The sequence below is a fragment of the Eleutherodactylus coqui genome, chromosome 1 (genome assembly GCF_035609145.1).
Source record: "Eleutherodactylus coqui strain aEleCoq1 chromosome 1, aEleCoq1.hap1, whole genome shotgun sequence".
Lineage (NCBI taxonomy): Eukaryota > Metazoa > Chordata > Amphibia > Anura > Eleutherodactylidae > Eleutherodactylus > Eleutherodactylus coqui.
This window is the reverse complement of record NC_089837.1, coordinates 153017875-153035469: the sequence shown is the minus strand read 5'-3', so window position 1 is coordinate 153035469 and position 17595 is coordinate 153017875. Positions and strand designations below refer to the sequence as shown.

Here is a 17595-nt window from a genome sequence, read left to right as displayed (position 1 = left end):
AGATAAGAGGAGAATCTGCAGTTCTCTATGCACAGTGTATAAAAAACAGCGTAACAGTTACGACTCCTTACACTAGTTCTCAAGGAACTGAAAATCAGCTGTACACCCTGCAGAGAGGAAAATGGGGATAAATGCAGAATACAAGTCATATAATGACCAAAGATAGTGTTATTCCTCATGTACACACAGGAGCTTATTCTGAAAGTTATGTACCCTTTAAATATGCATGTTCACAGTTTGAATTTTGATATATAACAGGGGCGTCACTAGGCTTTTAGATTTGTGGCTTGTGCCACAGATTGCAGGCACATTGCCTCAAACCTCCTGCCAGCACAGCAGCTACAAAAGAGCAAGAATTTTATTTCTTTTGACACATGTTTGCCTGACACAGCATGAATGTCCTCACTGCTCCTTCTCTCCAAGGCCTCAGAGTACCTGCTCCAGAAACAGCACTGTGCTGCAGTTGGTATAGTCATTGTCAGTGTACAGTATGCTGCACCTTTTACACATAATAAGGCTTTTTATTGCCTCTTCAACCCAGATGTTTAACCCCTCAGATGCTGTGGTCAATGTTGACAGCGTTACCTAAGTGGTTTTATGGGGAAAAAAACCAAACTTATTTCTGTCGCACAATGTTTTATTAGTGAAAAAAATAAGACTACAAGTAATTGTTCTCTGGCTTCCTAACAAATTATAAAATTAATACTAAAGGTGTATTAATACAATAAAATTAATGGTAAATGCCATAAAAAATTATCCAGAATGGCAAGGGATTTTTTATTTCCCCTTCTGGGATGCATTTATATTAGTGTAGGGACCCACTACAATGCAAGGAAGCGTGAAGTGGTTAGTGGGCTCATGTATCTTGGCCAACATCCAACCAATGCCTTGCATTTATTATCTATCATTCACATGCAGTGTGGCATTAAGACTCCAGGGGGAGCCCAGGGTGGCAGTACCAATGTGGTTCACTGATGGAAATGCAGGGCAACCCGCCGAATTATCATAGCGTCATTAACAGGTTGCTGGTCTGCATGGTGAACTACATATATCAGAATGGTCTGGCACCCTGCATCCACTATGTGTGGGAGTATACACCAAGCAGCCACCCCCCTTTATATCAAGAGGCAGTGTGAGTGGTTGTTTTATCGGTGTCCTGCACAGGTGTTATTGGCTCCTCCATTTGGTAGTCAGCAACCTGCATGGTGAGAGGATGCATCTATATGCACTCCTCAGTCAGTAAGTAATGGCCATTTTCTGTGATTGTTTTTAATGTTTTATTTCCCCTTCTGTGATGCATACATCCCTTGGGATGTTTTAAATATTTGCACCAGTGAAACCTTGCTGTTCTGAGGTCCGATTTCTACATATGCTATTCGTGGATTTGGATCCAGTCCACTACGGGCCGAGCAATATTAATCACTGCATGTGATCTATCTAGTGTGCTGCTGTAACCAGACTGCTTGAATGTTAACACCCCATAGTGTTGCAGGCTTTTATGTTCTTCCAGTCTGTATTTTTTTTACCAGTTGCTGCTGGGTACAGACCCCTCATGACCCACAGCAGCCAATTGGAAATAACAAACAGAAGACTATAGAGAACTATAGAAAAACAAAAAAGAAAAAACACTAGATGTCACACTTTTACAAAGAATAGAAACAATAATGCTACTTTGGACAGTAATGTCAATTACCCTGAATCCATTAGTTACAAACTCTCGTAAGCTTACCCTTTACAAGTATCTTGTATCTCGCTGTGTAGACACTCCTACACTGTAGAATGAACAGTTGAACAGGCAAGGTCAGAGAGAGCTCCAGCACAACAGCAATGTCATTGAACATCTATGCAGGCTGCAGCAGGCTTTAATAAAGAGAACCTATTGCTCCTCTCTTGATTCCATAGAAGTCTGTGGGCAAGGTGATTATTTTATTGGAGACCTTCTTCTTGTGGATGAATAGCCCAGAAGAACAAGCGGAGGTTGCAGACAGTAGTCTGGGTGGGGGTGTTGCTCCCCAGACTCTGTGCTTAGAGATGAGCGAGCACCAAAATGCTCGGGTGCTCGTTACTCGAGACGAACTTTTCGCGATGCTCGAGGGTTCGTTTCGAGTAACGAACCCCATTGAAGTCAATGGGCGACCCGAGCATTTTTGTATATCGCCGATGCTCGCTAAGGTTTTCATTTGTGAAAATCTGCAAAGCCCAAGAAAGTGCTGAAAACGACACAGAAACGGATAGGGCAGGCGAGGGGCTACATGCTGGGCTGCATTTCAGGTTTGCAGGTCCCACTATTAGGCCACAAAAGCGGCAAGAGTGGCCCCCCCTCCCAACAATTTTTACTTCTGAAAAACCCTCATGAGCAAGGCATACCTTAGCTAAGCACCACACTACCTCCAACAAAGCACAATCACTGCCTGCATGACACTCCGCTGACACTTCTCCTGGGTTACATGCTGCCCAACACCCCCCCCCCGCACAACCCAGTGTCCACAGCGCACACCAAAGTGTCCCTGCGCAGCCTTCAGCTGCCCTCATGCCACACGCTGGCCTCATAGCCGCACCACCCTCATGTCTATTTATAAGTGCGTCTGCCATGAGGAGGAACCGGAGGCACACACTGCAGAGGGTTGGCAGGGCCAGGCAGCGACCCTCTTTAAAAGGTGCGGGGCAATAGCCCACAATACATAGACACTGGCAGGTACAAATCCCTAATGTGAAGTCCCTGTGGACCCACAGCATGGGTGGCTCCCTGGAACCCACCGGCGGTACATAAATAAATCCCATTGCAGTGCCCAGCACAGCTGAGGTAACGTGAGGTTTATTGCAGGTGGGCTTCGGCCCACACTGCATGCCCCAGTCAGACTGGGGTTCTTTATAAGTAGACACATGCAGTTACAACTCCGTGTGGACCGACAGCATGGGTGGGTCCCAGGAAGCCACCGAGGGTACATAAATATATCCCATTGCATTGCCCATCACAGCTTAGGTAACGTCCGATTAAATGCAGGTGGTCTTTGGCCCACACTGCATGCCCCAGTCTGACCGGGGTTTTTAATACATAGACACTGGCAGGTACAAATCCCTAATGTGAAGTCCCTGTGGACCCACAGCATGGGTGGCTCCCTGGAACCCACCGGCGGTACATAAACGTATCCCATTGCAGTGCCCTGCTCAGCAGAGCTAACGTCACATACAATACAAGTGTGCTTCGGCCCACAGTGCATGCTCCAGTCAGAGTGGTAATATGTACCTTAACAGTAACCACGTTGGTGGGAATGTGGTGGCGACTGCGGACCTAGTAGCGTGGTTTTATTTAGTTGGTTTTCGGAATGTGGCCAGGATTAAGTGGGCCGTGGCAGGGGGATGGTGGGGGGGCTCTCTTGTTGTGTCGGTAAAGGTGAAATTCTTGGACTGCCACCAGACGGACAAATGCAAAGGTATTTGGCAAGAATGTTTTCATTATTGGAGGAGGAGGGGGATGTTTTTGAGGCACTACGTGTCCTCTCCACGTGTCCGTGGTTATATGCACCTTAACAGTAACCGCGTTGGTGGGAAATGGCCTCGCCACCATCATGTCTATGGGAAGCCTCCGTTTCCACACCCCAGTGACATAGCATTAGCAGCGGTATAGGCAGAGCCCAGAATTAGTAACATTTCAGTGGTAGCATTAGGGACAGGCCCCAGTAACATATCACTAGCAGCATTATAGGGGGAGCACAGTATTAGTTCCATTTCAGTAGTAGTAGCAGTCCAGACAGGCCCCAGTAACAATTCCGAAGCAGCAGTATAGGGGGAGCACAGTCTTAGTTCCATTTCAGTAATAGTAGCAGTCAAGACAGGCCCCAGTAAGAATTCCGAAGCAGCAGTATAGGGTGAGCACAGTATTAGTTCCATTTCAGTAGTAGTAGCAGTCAAGACAGGCCCCAGTAACAATTCCGAAGCAGCAGTATAGGGGGAGCACAGTATTAGTTCCATTTCAGTAGTAGTAGCAGTCAAGACAGGCCACAGTAACATTCCCGTTGCAGCAGTTTAGGGAGATAACAGTCTCTTTCACATTTCAGTAGTAGCAGTATAGACAAGGCCCCAGTTACATTTATGTAGCAAAAATGTGGGCCAACCCCACACACCTTGCTGTAGCATGAGTACAGGCGAAGCCCATAAAAATTACTAGGATTACACTGTAGGCGAGGGCCCAAAAAAATTGGTGTACCAACAGTACTAATGTACCTCAGAAAAATTGCCCATGCCCAACCAAGAGGGCAGGTGAAACCCATTAATCGCTTTGGTTAATGTGGCTTAATTTGTAACTAGGCCTGGAGGCAGCCCAGTTAAAAAAAAAATTGGTTCAGGTGCAAGTTTCAACGCTTTAATGAGAATTGAAACGTATAAACATTGTTTACAAAAGTCATATGACTGAGCTTTGTGGGCCTAAGAAAAATTGCCCGTTCGGCGTGATTACGTGAGGTTTCCGGAGGAGGAGCAGGAGGAGGAGGATGAATATAATACACAGATTGATGAAGCTAAAAGGTCCCCGTTTTTTATGGTGATAGAGAACGATGCTTCCATCCGCGGGTGCAGCCTACGTATTGTTTAGGTACCGCTGCTGTCTGCTGGTGGAGAAGAGAAGTCTGGCGTAATCCAGGCTTTGTTCATCTTGATGAGTGTAAGTTGACAGGCGGGTACGCTTATCCGTGATGATTCCCCCAGCCGCACTAAACACCCTCTCTGACAAGACGCTAGCCGCAGGACAAGCAAGCACCTCCAGGGCATACAGCGCGAGTTCAGGCTACGTGTCCAGCTTCGACACCCAGTAGTTGTAGGGAGCAGAGGCGTCACGGAGGACGGTCGTGCGATCGGCTACGTACTCCCTCACCATCCTTTTACAGTGCTCCCGCCGACTCAGCCTTGACTGGGGAGCAGTGACACAGTCTTGCTGGGGAGCCATAAAGCTGGAAAAGGCCTTGGAGAGTGTTCCCCTGCCTGCGCTGTACATGCTGCCTGATCTCCGCGCCTCCCCTGCTACCTGGCCCTCGGAACTGCGCCTTCTGCCACTAGCGCTGTCAGATGGGAAGTTTACCATCAGTTTGTCCACAAGGGCCCTGTGGTATTGCATCACTCTCAAACCCCTTTCCTCTTCGGAAATGAGAGCGGAAAGGTTCTCCTTATACCGTGGGTCAAGCAGTGTGTACACCCAGTAATCCGTAGTGGCCAGAATGCGTCTAACGCGAGGGTCATGAGAAAGGCATGCTAACAAAGTCAGCCATGTGTGCCAGGGTACCTCGACACAACATATGGCTGTCCTCACTAGGAAGATCACTTTGAGTATCCTCCTCCTCCTCCTCAGGCCATACACGCTGAATGGATGAGAGGCAAGCAGCATGGGTACCCTCTGCAGTTGGCCCAGCTGTCTCTTCCTCCTCAGGCTGCTCGCCCTCCTACTCCTCCTCCTCCTCCATGTGCTGAGATATAGATATGAGGGTGCTCTGACTATCCAGCGACATACTGTCTTCCCCCGCCTCCGTTTCCGAGCGCAAAGCGTGTGCCTTTATGCTTTGCAGGGAACTTCTCAAGAGGCATAGCAGAGGAATGGTGACGCTAATGATTGCAGCATCGCCGCTCACCATCTGGGTAGACTCCTCAAAGTTTCCAAGGACCTGGCAGATGTCTGCCAACCAGGCCCACTCTTCTGTAAAGAATTGAGGAGGCTGACTCCCACTACGCCGCCCATGTTGGAGTTGGTATTCCACTATAGCTCTACGCTGCTCATAGAGCCTGGCCAACATGTGGAGCGTAGAGTTCCACCGTGTGGGCACGTCGCACAGCAGTCGGTGCACTGGCAGATTAAACCGATGTTGCAGGGTCCGCAGGGTGGCAGCGTCCGTCTTGGACTTGCGGAAATGTGCGCTGAGCCGGCGCACCTTTCCGAGCAGGTCTGAAAAGCATGGGTAGCTTTTCAGTAAGCGCTGAACCACCAAATTAAAGACGTGGGCCAGGCATGGCACGTGTGTGAGGCTGCCGAGCTGCCGAGCCACCACCAGGTTACGGCCGTTGTCACACACGACCAAGCCCGGTTGGAGGCTCAGCGGCGAAAGCCAGCGGTCGGTCTGCTCTGTCAGACTCTGCAGCAGTTCATGGGCCGTGTGCCTCTTCTCTCCTAAGCTGAGTAGTTTCAGCACGGCCTGCTGACGCTTGCCCACCGCTGTGCTGCCACGCCGACTGCTGGCGACGTGCTGCTGCTGACACATCTTGATTGCAAGACAGAGGTTGTGTGGGAGGAGGAGGAGAAGGAGGAGGAGGGTAGTTTAGTGGAGGAAGCATACACCGCCGCAGATACCAGCACCGAGCTGGGGCCCGCAATTCTGGGGGTGGGTAGGATGTGAGCGGTCCCAGGCTCTGACTCGGTCCCAGCCTCCACTAAATTCACCCAATGTGCCGTCAGGGAGATATAGTGGCCCTGCCCGCCTGTGCTTGTCCACGTGTCCGTTAAGTGGACCTTGGCAGTAACCGCATTGGTGAGAGCGCATACAATGTTGCGGGAGACGTGGTCGTGCAGGGCTGGGACGGCACATCAGGAAAAGTAGTGGCGACTGGGAACCGAGTAGCGCGGGGCCGCCGCCGCCATCATGTTTTTGAAAGCCTCCGTTTCCACAAGCCTATACGGCAGCATCTCCAGGCTGATCAATTTGGCTATATGCACGTTTAACGCTTGAGCGTGCGGGTGCGTGGCGGCGTACTTGCGCTTGCGCTCAAACAGTTGCACTATCGACGGCTGGACGCTGCGCTGAAAGACGTTGCTGGATGGGGCCAAGGACAGCGGAGGTGAAGGTGTGGGTGCAGGCCGGGAGACGGTCGTGCCTGTGTCCTGAGAGGGGGGTTGGATCTCAGTGGCAGGTTGGGGCACAGGGGGAGAGGCAGTGGTGCAAACCGGAGACGGTGAACGGCCTTCGTCCCACCTTGTGTGGTGCTTGGCCATCATATGCCTGCGCATGCTGGTGGTGGTGAGGCTGGTGGTGGTGGCTCCCCGGCTGATCTTGGCGCGACAAACTTTGCACACCACAGTTCGTCGGTCGTCTGCACTCTCAGTGAAAAACTGCCACACCTTTGAGCACCTCGGCCTCTGCAGGGTGGCATGGCGCGAGGGGGCGCTTTGGGAAACAGTTGGTGGATTATTCGGTCTGGCCCTGCCTCTACCCCTGGCCACCGCACTGCCTCTTCCAACCTGCCCTGCTGCTGCACTTGCCTCCCCCTCTGAAGACCTGTCCTCAGTAGGCTTAGCAAACCAGGTGGGGTCAGTCACCTCATCGTCCTGCTGCTCTTCCTCCGAATCCTCTGTGCGCTCCTCCCTCGGACTTACTACCCTTACTAGTACCTCACTGATAGACAACTGTGTCTCATGGTCATCGTCCTCCTCACCCACTGAAAGCTCTTGAGACAGTTGCCGGAAGTCCCCAGCCTCATCCCCCGGACCCCGGGAACTTTCCAAAGGTTGGACATCGGTCACGACAAACTCCTCTGGTGGGAGAGGAACCATTGCTGCCCAATCTGGGTAGGGGCCCGAAAACAGTTCCTGGGAGTCAGCCTTCTCCTCAGAATGTGTCATTTTCATGGAGTGAGGAGGCTGGGAGGAAGGAGGAGCAGCAGCCAGAGGATTCAGAGTTGCAGCTGTGAACGGCGTCGAAGACTGGGTGGTCGATAGATTGCTGGATGCACTTTCTGCCATCCACGACAGGACCTGCTCACACTGCTCAGTTTCTAATGAAGGTCTACCACGTGGACCCATTAATTGTGAGATGAATCTGGGGACCCCTGAAACTTGCCTCTCTCCTAATCCCGCAGCAGTCGGCTGCGATACACCTGGATCAGGAGCTCGGCCTGTGCCCACAACCTGACTTGGGCCTCCGCGTCCTTGCCCGCGTCCACGTCCTCTAGGCCTACCCCTACCCCTCAGCATAGTGTATTACGAGTAGAGCAGAAACAGAACGCTGTAATTAAATGTGCCGCTTATTGGCCTGTGGTTGGAGGCTGACTTTGCTTACGGAACGCACAGCAGAGCCAGGAAACAATTTTGCGCATGCCTTTAGTGAGACGTAGGTGCGTAGGACTGAGCTAGTGGAATTCACAGCGCAGAAGCAGTCAAGTGGCCAAAGGGCAGTGGTAGGCCTTAAGTATTTTGCTTCAATTTTTTTAAATGGTGAGCTGAAAACACCAGACAGATACTGTATGCAGCGTATCTATTGTATACTGTTTCCCTCTGGCGCTATGACGGCGGTGATGTAACGGGCACAGCAGAGCCAGGAAACAATTTTGCGCACGCTTGCAGTGAGACGTAGGTGCGTAGGACTGAGCTAGTGGAATTCACAGCGCAGAAGCAGTCAAGTGGCCAAAGGGCAGTGGTAGGCCTTAAGTATTTTGCTTCAATTTTTTAAAATGGTGAGCTGAAACACCAGACAGATACTGTATGCAGCGTATCTATTGTATACTGTTTCCCTCTGGCGCTATGACGGCGGTGATTTAACGGGCACAGCAGAGCCAGGAAACAATTTTGCGCAAGCCTGCTGTAACGCTTAGCTGCGTATTAATTAGGACTACTACCCCCAGGCAGACACGCAGTACACTGAAGACAGTCACAGGCAGCCCAAAGATAGTATTTTTTCCCAATTTTTTTGAAAAAGCCCACTGCCTATATAGACAGTATATCTCTTTCACCTTTCCCTCTTTCCCTGCCTCACCATTACTGCCCCTATACTCTGTACAATGACTGCAGACTGAGGACGCAATGGTTTGCACACCCGATATACAAAAAAAAAATTGTGCAACACTGCTAAAAGCAGCCTCAACAGTAATGCACATGGTCAGATGTGGCCCTAAGAAGGACCGTTGGGGTTCTTGAAGACTAAAATAAGACCTAACACTCTCCCTATAGCAGCTACAGCAAGACAGCACTTTCCTTGATCTCTGTCACCATGCATCTGTGGCGAGCCGCGGGCGGGGCAGATTTAAATACTCGGGTGTCATCTGATCTCGCCAGCCATTCACTGCAGAGGGGTGGTATAGGGCTGGAACGTCACAGGAGGAAGTTGTAATGCCTTCCATGTCTTTCTATTGGCCAGAAAAGCGCGCAAATGTCTCAGAGATGGAAGTGAAAGTAACTCGAACATCGCGTGGTGCTCGTCTCGAGTAACGAGTATCTCGAACACCCTAATACTCGAACGAGCATCAAGCTCGGACGAGTACGCTCGCTCATCTCTATCTGTGCTGCATTATCTGCCCACAAATTTTCTGCCTTATTTAAACCATTTGTTATCTGGCCTCCTAGCAAGTTGCATACAAATTCATGCAATGCAATGTTAATTGCATATGCAGTGCAGATCGAACGCCTCTATAGAGATCAATGGCGCTCATACATGCGGAATCCGTGGTAACATAGAACATGCAGCGATTTTTCTTCCACTAGTGGAATTTCTACCCTCAAGTATGAGTTGATTCGTCGAAAGTCAATGAATTTCAAAGCCTGCGTATTACCACGTATCATGTGCCCGGACGGCGATCACAGAATCCGCAATTTAAATCCACTCGTTTGAGACTAGCTCAAGGGGAAATATTTAGACCAGCCCAAGGGAAAATATGTTTCTACTCAGAGCAAACATAGATGTTGTATCTTTCTCAACAACACCCTTGTGCACAAGACTTACATTTTGTTTGTCTGATGTGTCCCTGTTGCTTTCCACTGACTGGCGGGTAAACAACGCTGGCTTTTCTCCATCAGGCCCACAGGCTTCCAGCAAGAGTAAGCTTGATGCATCAGGTACCATTCCAGAGTTCAGGCCCACTGTACAAGCTGTTTGTAGGTTATCACCTTTCAAAAAGTTAGACATTAGCATATTAGAAGGAACCTGTCAACACACATAAGCAGTATACGCTAAATTTATGGGTCTATAAGACTTTGGTTGAGTAGTCCAGGAATATGCTTTTTATACTTACCTGGCACCCATAAAGAACAGTGTATGCACTAACTGCAAAAATGATTTTGATTCATGAACCGAGCACAAATTCCCTGGGCTGACAGCGAGGGAATCCGATGCCAAGTAAGTATAAAAAGCACATCCCTCAACTCCTCTGCCCCTGTGCTACAAGCCCAAAAACTTAGTTTATGGTGCTTATAGGTGATAACTGGTTCCCTTTAATGTATATAGCTGTTTTATAAGTATCTATATTACACAGACTTATATATAGACATTTACTTACAAAGGTATGCAAACATCAAGGATAAAGAGTTGGGTGCGCTGTCCCTTTAATTTACACCCTGCAAGAGTAAGGGCTCACCCATACAGGCGTATGTGTCCCGCGTATTGCCATGTATTTTTCACGCTCGTACAATATGCAGTACACAGCATATTTGCTACGTATGTTAAAACGCCATAGCCTATATTAGTGCATAATAGGTGCATGAAAAAGAACAAAGGTGTGAGTGGCCCAAGAGAAGTCAATGGGCTTCCAACACATCGTATCACGTACGTAAAAAATATGCACATAATATGTGATCAACATACTCCAGTGTGACTGAGCCCTAATATGACCCATGATATTATGTTGTAGCACAAGCCTGGCAAGCTTGCAGCTGCACTTGAACCTCAATGTACTACTGTGAGACATTTATCTAGTTGCAATGAACAATATACCCTTGTTATATAGAAGTATATGGCGTCTTTACTTCATTTATCAACACTTGCTGTGTGCAAGAATTCTCAGTAAAAAGCTAAGCACATATTTACTGCCAAAATGCACTGAAATTAGATAAGGCTCAACAAAAGTTATTTTATATGTGTCCTTGTCAGGGCAATGCCATTATAAATGCCTATAGGGACCTTTCACATGGGATAGAATTACGCCACAGGATGCAACCAAATCCACAGCTGCAGAATTCCACTCCAAAATCCGCAGATTTAACTGCAGATTTTGGTGCAGAATCTATCTTGGCGATAGATAGATAGATAGATAGATAGATAGATAGATAGATAGATAGATAGATAGATAGATAGATAGATAGATAGATAGATAGATAGATAGATAGAGAGATGTAAGTACATGACAGGGAAAGTGCTGAGAGATACTTAAGCTTGGTGAAATCAAAAATCCAGAAAGATGGTTTTGCTTAGCAAACTAAGTATGCTGAGCCTTTAGGTATGTTACAGGCTGGATTTTTATTGCAGTGATGGGTAGGTTGGCAGTGGGACCCATCACGCTCTCTCCTAGTCCATTTCAGGACTTTTTTCTGGCTCTCAGTCAGCTCAGCTGAGTCAGAGCCTGGAAGATGTACACCAGTCTACTGTGGAGAATTCTGTATGCTGATAACTGCTACGTTATAGATAGGTTTGCTGAGCACTGTCTAGTTAGTGTCCAGACGGGCAGGTGTTTTATTTTGTTGATTGCACAAAGTCTGCAAGTATCTGCCTCTCCACAAATCTTCTGTTGCTGGTATAAATTAAGCTGTATGGACTTTATCTGGACTGTTTGAGTGACTGTGTTCTTGTCGAATACATTCCCCAACGTGCACCTTGCTATATACACATAGATATATTCATTGTGGCTTTGCATCATTTAATAGCATAGTTTATATAAATGTTGTATCTCATATATGACAATACTTAGTTTCCATCACAATCATCCTATGTCACCCATACCTGTGACCATGATTGTTCTGATGTTTGCCGATTTAAGTTCATGAAGAACTGGCTTTGTTTCAGATTTGAGTCTATTTTCCAAAATTAAAAAGCCAAGAAATTGAAGTTCATTCTCCACTTCTTCTCTGGAAAGAAAGTGGCATTTAAAATCAACAAAATGAATCATAGCTGAGATAATTGAACAACATTTCAAAAACAAAGTCAAGCCTCTTTAAAAGACCGTCTTTTGGAGAAAACCACACTGTAATCCAGACCAGATTCCCTATGGCTGATTTCCACTTAGACTATATATTACATATTCCACCCATTTCCTTTCAGAAGACTACATCCCGGAAGACTACATTCAAATGCAATTTCATGTGGTTGTCTTAAAATATGTTTTACTGTGCTGAGGACCAGATTAAAGGAAGAGCACCCAAGATGTGCACCCCAGGGCCTCCACCACTAAACAGAAAGAAGAGACCTCCATCATTTTTCGCTATTAATAAAAATAAAGACGCTTATTGTTTTAAACGCCTATACTGCCTTCCTGTAATCTTTTCTGATCTTGGGCTAAGCTCTAATGGTATCCACCATAGTCAGATTAATTGTGGACAGTGCATAATTAGTCCATACATATACTGACTATACCTACTCACGTAAATAAGTGAGAAGTGATTAAAAGTGGATCTCGGGCCAACCCATTATAGTCAGATTAATTTTGGACATGCATAATTAGTCCACACACAAACTAACTAGGCTTACTCACATAAATAAGTGAGAAGTGACTAAAAGTGAACTTATACCCTATATGTTCTATACCCTCTGTTCTACATTTTATATTGAGAAAAAAAATATTTTTCTTTGTACTTTATTATATATATTATATATGTTACTATTAAAAGTTACGTTTTAAGGTCCAATTCAGTGAAGCGGTATGAATGGAGCTGGCAGATAGTGTTGTCAGAAGGGAAGCCAGAGGTCAGTGTCAGGAGGTCTCGTGTTGTGGTACAAATGGAGGAGGCAGGCAGTGTTGTGAGAAGGGAAGCTAGTAGTCGGTATCAGGAGGTCTCAGTGTAGATGGCAAAGAAGCAGTCAGCAAAGGAGCTAGATCAAAGCTTGTGGATCACAATAATCATGCAAGAAAGGAGGGATCAGGGCCAAGTTTATATAGCAGGCTTAATCAGGATCAGGTTGGAGTCAGGACAGGAAAACAGAGAAGCATGCCTAGGTTTCAGCAGAGCACCTGTCCAAGTCCTAGATGGCCTAGTGGAGAGAGCTGCCGACTGGTGTGCAGGAGGTTGTAGGTTTAAGCTCTGTTGCTTGCAGAGGATGGAAAGCCCAGTTGTCATAGACAGACACATAGCATCTGGTCATATACATGGGACATGGTAGTATGCACAAGAGGTCAATTCTGCCAAAACATTTCAATATACTTACCTTTTTAAAGTCTCCACACTAATATCTTCATTCGATTTGAAATCCTTATATGCAATACCAATAACACGGAAACCTTGTATCGTATAGTAGTCCAAAATGCAAGAAAAATTGTCTGGCACTATTTGTTATGGGGAAAAAAACAACATATGAAAGATCATTAACAGAAAAAAAATCAATAATGCTTACTTTAAAGGACGAATGCAGTGACCCCCCCCCCCCTCAATTCATTATGTAGCTATCCTGCATTATATATAAGTGAGATAGTGTTATTAATAATAATAATAATCTTTATTTGTATAGCACCAACTTATTCCGCAGCGCTTTCAGGCATGGATAAATGCAAAACAATACAACAATTACAATGTGAGGTACATTCGGTTTGACACAAATGGGTAGGTGGTGGTACAGGAGGTGCAAGGAGTGGGGAGGAGGAGCAAGGCATGGGAAACACAGGCAATAGGGGATTTCATGTGGAGATCAATTATTAGAAGGCAAACGGGGTGGGGCGCCATAGGGAGGAGCGGGGGTCTAGGTAAGGAGATTTGGTATTCTTCCATGAAGAGGTGCGTTTTTGAGGCACGTCTGAAATTTCGTGCATCGGGAATTGTCCGGATTGAATATGGGGGGTAAAGGAGAGGTCAGAGTCCAGTATGACCCCAAGGCAGCGGGCATGCTGTCTGGGGGTTATGATGGTGCCAGACACTGGAATGGAGATGTTGAGGGGAGGTCGGTTGGAAGATGGAAAGACAAGGAGGTCAGTTTTAGAGAGGTTTAGTTTGAGAAAAAGGGAGTACATAGTGTTAGAGACAGCGGACAGATAGTCGGTGATATTTTGGAGGAATGATCCAGAGATCTCACGAGAGGAGGTGTATAGTTGGGTGTCATCAGCCGAATTTGTGGATGGTTTGTCCAATTGGGGCAGTATAGATAAAGAAGAGGAGGGGACTAAGGACCGAGCCCTGGGGTACCCCAACAGCGAGAGGAAGTGGAGCGGAGATAGAACCAGCAAAGGAGACGCTGAAAGAGCGGTCAGAGAGGTAGGAAAAGACCCAGGAGAGAGCAGTGTCCTTTAGACCAATAGAGCGGAGCATAGTGAGAAGGATGTTATGGTCGACACTGACAAATGCAGCAGACAGGTCAAGGAGGATTAGTAGGGAGTAGTCACCTCTCGACTTTGCAGTCATCAGGTCATTTGTTACTTTTGTAAGGGCAGTTTCGGTCGAGTGTAGAGAGCGGAAACCAGACTGGAGGGGGTTGAGGAGTGAGTTGTCAGAGAGAAAGCGTGTAAGGCGGGAGTAGACCAGGCACTCTAGTAATTTGGAGATGAAGGGGAGGTTTGAGACGGGTCAGTAGTTGGCAGCATCAGTTGGGTCTAAGGTTGGTTTTTTTAAGCAGAGGGGATATGATGGAGTATTTAAATGAGGAGGGGAAAATGCCAGAGGTTAGGGAGAGGTTGCATATTGTGGTGATGGGTAATGAGAGCTGGGGAAAGGGATCGGAGGAGGTGAGTGGGTGGCTAGCGCAGGTGGTGGGACGGGCAGCGGAAAGGAGCCTGGAGACTTCTTCCTCTGTCCTTGGTTCTAATGTAGAAAGTGAGTAGGTGCTGGATGCAGTGCTGAGGAAACTGGAATCGGGGCTAACCATGCAGTTTTCAGAGATTTCATTTCGAATGTTGTTGATTTTTTTTTTTAAATAGGCAGTTAGTTCTCCAGCAGTCAGGTCTGTCGCAGGGGCCTGTTATTTGGGGCTGAGGAGGGAGTGGAAGGTCTCAAAGAGTCATTTGGGGTTTTGGGATAGTGAGGAGACCAGGGAGGTGAAATAAACTTGTTTGGCATGGTGAAGGGCTAGGTTATAAGTTTTAAGAATTAATTTGAAGTGGAGGAAGTCTGCTGGCAGCTTTGACTTTCTCCACAGCCGCTCGGCGCACCTAGAACAGCGCTGTGTTACCTTGGTTGGTTATTCCTTTCTGTCTGAAACTCTTATGTATTCATTTTCTATCCAATTTCTTAGTTTATGTGATGTTGTTGCGTGAATTCTACCACAGAAACTGCCATTATAAAAGCCTATAGGATAGAATTATACCACAGCACGTAGGTCCGCGCCTATTTTGTCATTGCGTATTCTCTATTGCCTTATAGGGAGCTATAGCAAAATAGGTGTGCAGCTGAGCAACTTTCTGTTACTTTGAACTGTACATTAAAATGTGTTTAGGTGGTCTTAGGGTAGAGTCTATGGAGTAGGCTGACAGCTCATAGGTAGAAACTTTTATGCCTTATGAATCTCTGGTGCTCTTTCTCTTTTTCTGCTACCTCTGTATGACAGGGGGAAAAGTTGTATTGTATGCTTTCTGTGTATGCATACATATATAAGTTCTGTAGACGTTAAATGTGTAAACAGTATTATTCTATATAGACAGGCCGATGTCACCATTAAAGAGTTCCAATCATCTAGACTAGCACTCATTTAACTGGCCTTTCAGCCGGCTGCACACGGGCGGGTGGCATTGCTCATGCGGATTCCCACAGCGGAATCCGATCCTGTGCCCAACTGACATCCGTGCTTTTTTTTCATCTTCTTTGTACAGCGGATGGTCCGCAAAGCGAGCCGTCGGACATGTGCAGTACAGATTATTTTTTTAAATCTCTGCTTTTCCCACATCATCTAGTGATGTCATTGCGAAAGGGCCGCAGATTGGACAGCCTCCATTGACTTCAATCCGCGCAAAAATAGAACATGCTGCTAGTTTTCCTTCACGAGCGGAAAATTGCAATAGACTTCCACTCGTGTAGAGGAAAAAGCGGTTTTCAATTGCATGTTATGGACGGTATTTGCTATGAAATCTAGAGTACCTGTGAGTCAGCTAGACACCTGAGCAAGAGGTTATGTATAGTTAACTGTACTCATCTGAAATACCTGTTTCTTTCTTGCAAAACTGAACTATCACCTCTGGAGCTCCTTTCATAAAAGCCAAATATTTCATTTCTCCTATTGGCTTGGTAATAACAGACATGCGTTGAAGACTTGAGGAGAAGGGGAATTGGTAAAATATGCAGAATCCCTGGACTGCTAGCTATCGAAAGGAAAATAATGAGTGTCACAGCCGATAATCACATTTCATGCATAAAATACATGAGTTTGGTTGTATTATTCATAGAATTTACACAACTGGTGTCCATAATATATTTCTTGGATTTTACATAGTACTTTTTGAGAGATTTCACATTTTTTTTTAGCAGTTGCTTTGTACAATATGTGCTGTGTAGAGATGAGCGAACATACTCGGCCATGCCCCTTTTTCGCCCGAGCGCCGCGATTTTCGACTACTTCCGTACTCCGGTGAAAAGATTCGGAGGGCGCCGTGGGTGAGTGGGGGGTTGCAGCGGGGAGTGGGGGGGAGATGGAGAGAGAGAGGGCTCCCCCTGTTCCCGCTGCTACCCCCCGCTCCGCCACGCCTCCCCCCACCCCCCGGCGCCCCCCGAATCTTTTCACCCGAGTATGGAAGTACTCGAAAATCGCGGTGCTCGATCGAGTAATTACTCGAAACGAGTATATTCGCTCATCTCTAGTGCTGTGTAAATATAGATTCCATGATAGGGAAAAGAAATTAGCAGGCCACATAATTTGTGCAAATGTAGGGACTATAGGTGAATAGAGGTCAGTGATGGTGAACCTTTTAGAGACCGAGTGCCCAAACTGCAACCCAAAACCCACTAATTTATCGCAAAGTGCCAACATGTCAGAGGGCAGGGCTTATCACAACTTATGATTTTACCCCCGTCGTTCTAAAAAGGACAGGGCTGCTTCAAAATATACTGCAAGCAGATTTTGACCACTTTTTGGATGTGGAAATACTGCAGAATGTCCTCAGTGGAAATTTCTGCAGCATTTTGGCATAGAAAAGCAGTCAAAATCTGCACGCTGTCTATTTAAAAAAAAAAACAGCACTGCCTATTTCCACCACATGTAAACATATCCTAGCGGTAATAGTGACCCCAGCAGTAATAGTGACACCGGCGGCCCCCAGTAGAATAGTGACACCCCACGGCGGCCCCCCATTATATGTAAGCCTCACTCAGTGTCCTGGTGCCGCCACCGCTCTCTTCAGTATCCGCTGCGAGCGACTCTAGTCCTGCCGCCGCCGCTCCCGGTCCTCATCTCGCCATCGCGGCATGTGCTGCTTCTGCCGCTGCCGATGCCACCCCCAGCCAATCACAAGCTGGGGGGCGTGACTACATGTCAAATTCCTGTATTATGCTGCCACCCCTATCTTCCGGTGGCGACATAATACAAGAATATCGACGTCAGGAGGGGGAGGAGGATCCCGGCTGCACACTGATGTCACAGTATGTGCTGGGATCAGCACTGCTAGCTGAGCAGCTGAGTGAATGCTGGCAGGGGAGCGGCGGCCCCTGCCAGTATTCGCTAAAGTATTGAGCGGCCGATGCCGACACGTGCCAGCTGGGAGGGCTCTGCGTGCCACCTCTGAGACACGTGCCAT

General features: G+C 47.2%; 2 protein-coding genes across 2 annotated transcripts in view; one reads left to right on the top strand and one right to left on the bottom strand.

Moving 5' to 3' along the window:
• The window catches only part of PLAAT1 (phospholipase A and acyltransferase 1), a 197301-nt gene that overhangs the window by 42913 nt on the left and 136793 nt on the right, over positions 1-17595 (top strand). The window lies entirely within an intron of this gene.
• LOC136627016 (probable cation-transporting ATPase 13A5) overlaps positions 1-17595 on the bottom strand; it is a 66749-nt gene that overhangs the window by 17549 nt on the left and 31605 nt on the right. Inside the window, exons 10-13 of the mRNA XM_066601976.1 lie at positions 16011-16167; positions 13098-13215; positions 11679-11803; positions 9690-9853 (exon numbers count right to left, since the gene is read on the bottom strand). Coding sequence (XP_066458073.1) covers positions 9690-9853; positions 11679-11803; positions 13098-13215; positions 16011-16167 — 564 coding nt within the window. The remainder of the gene's footprint in view (positions 1-9689; positions 9854-11678; positions 11804-13097; positions 13216-16010; positions 16168-17595) is intronic.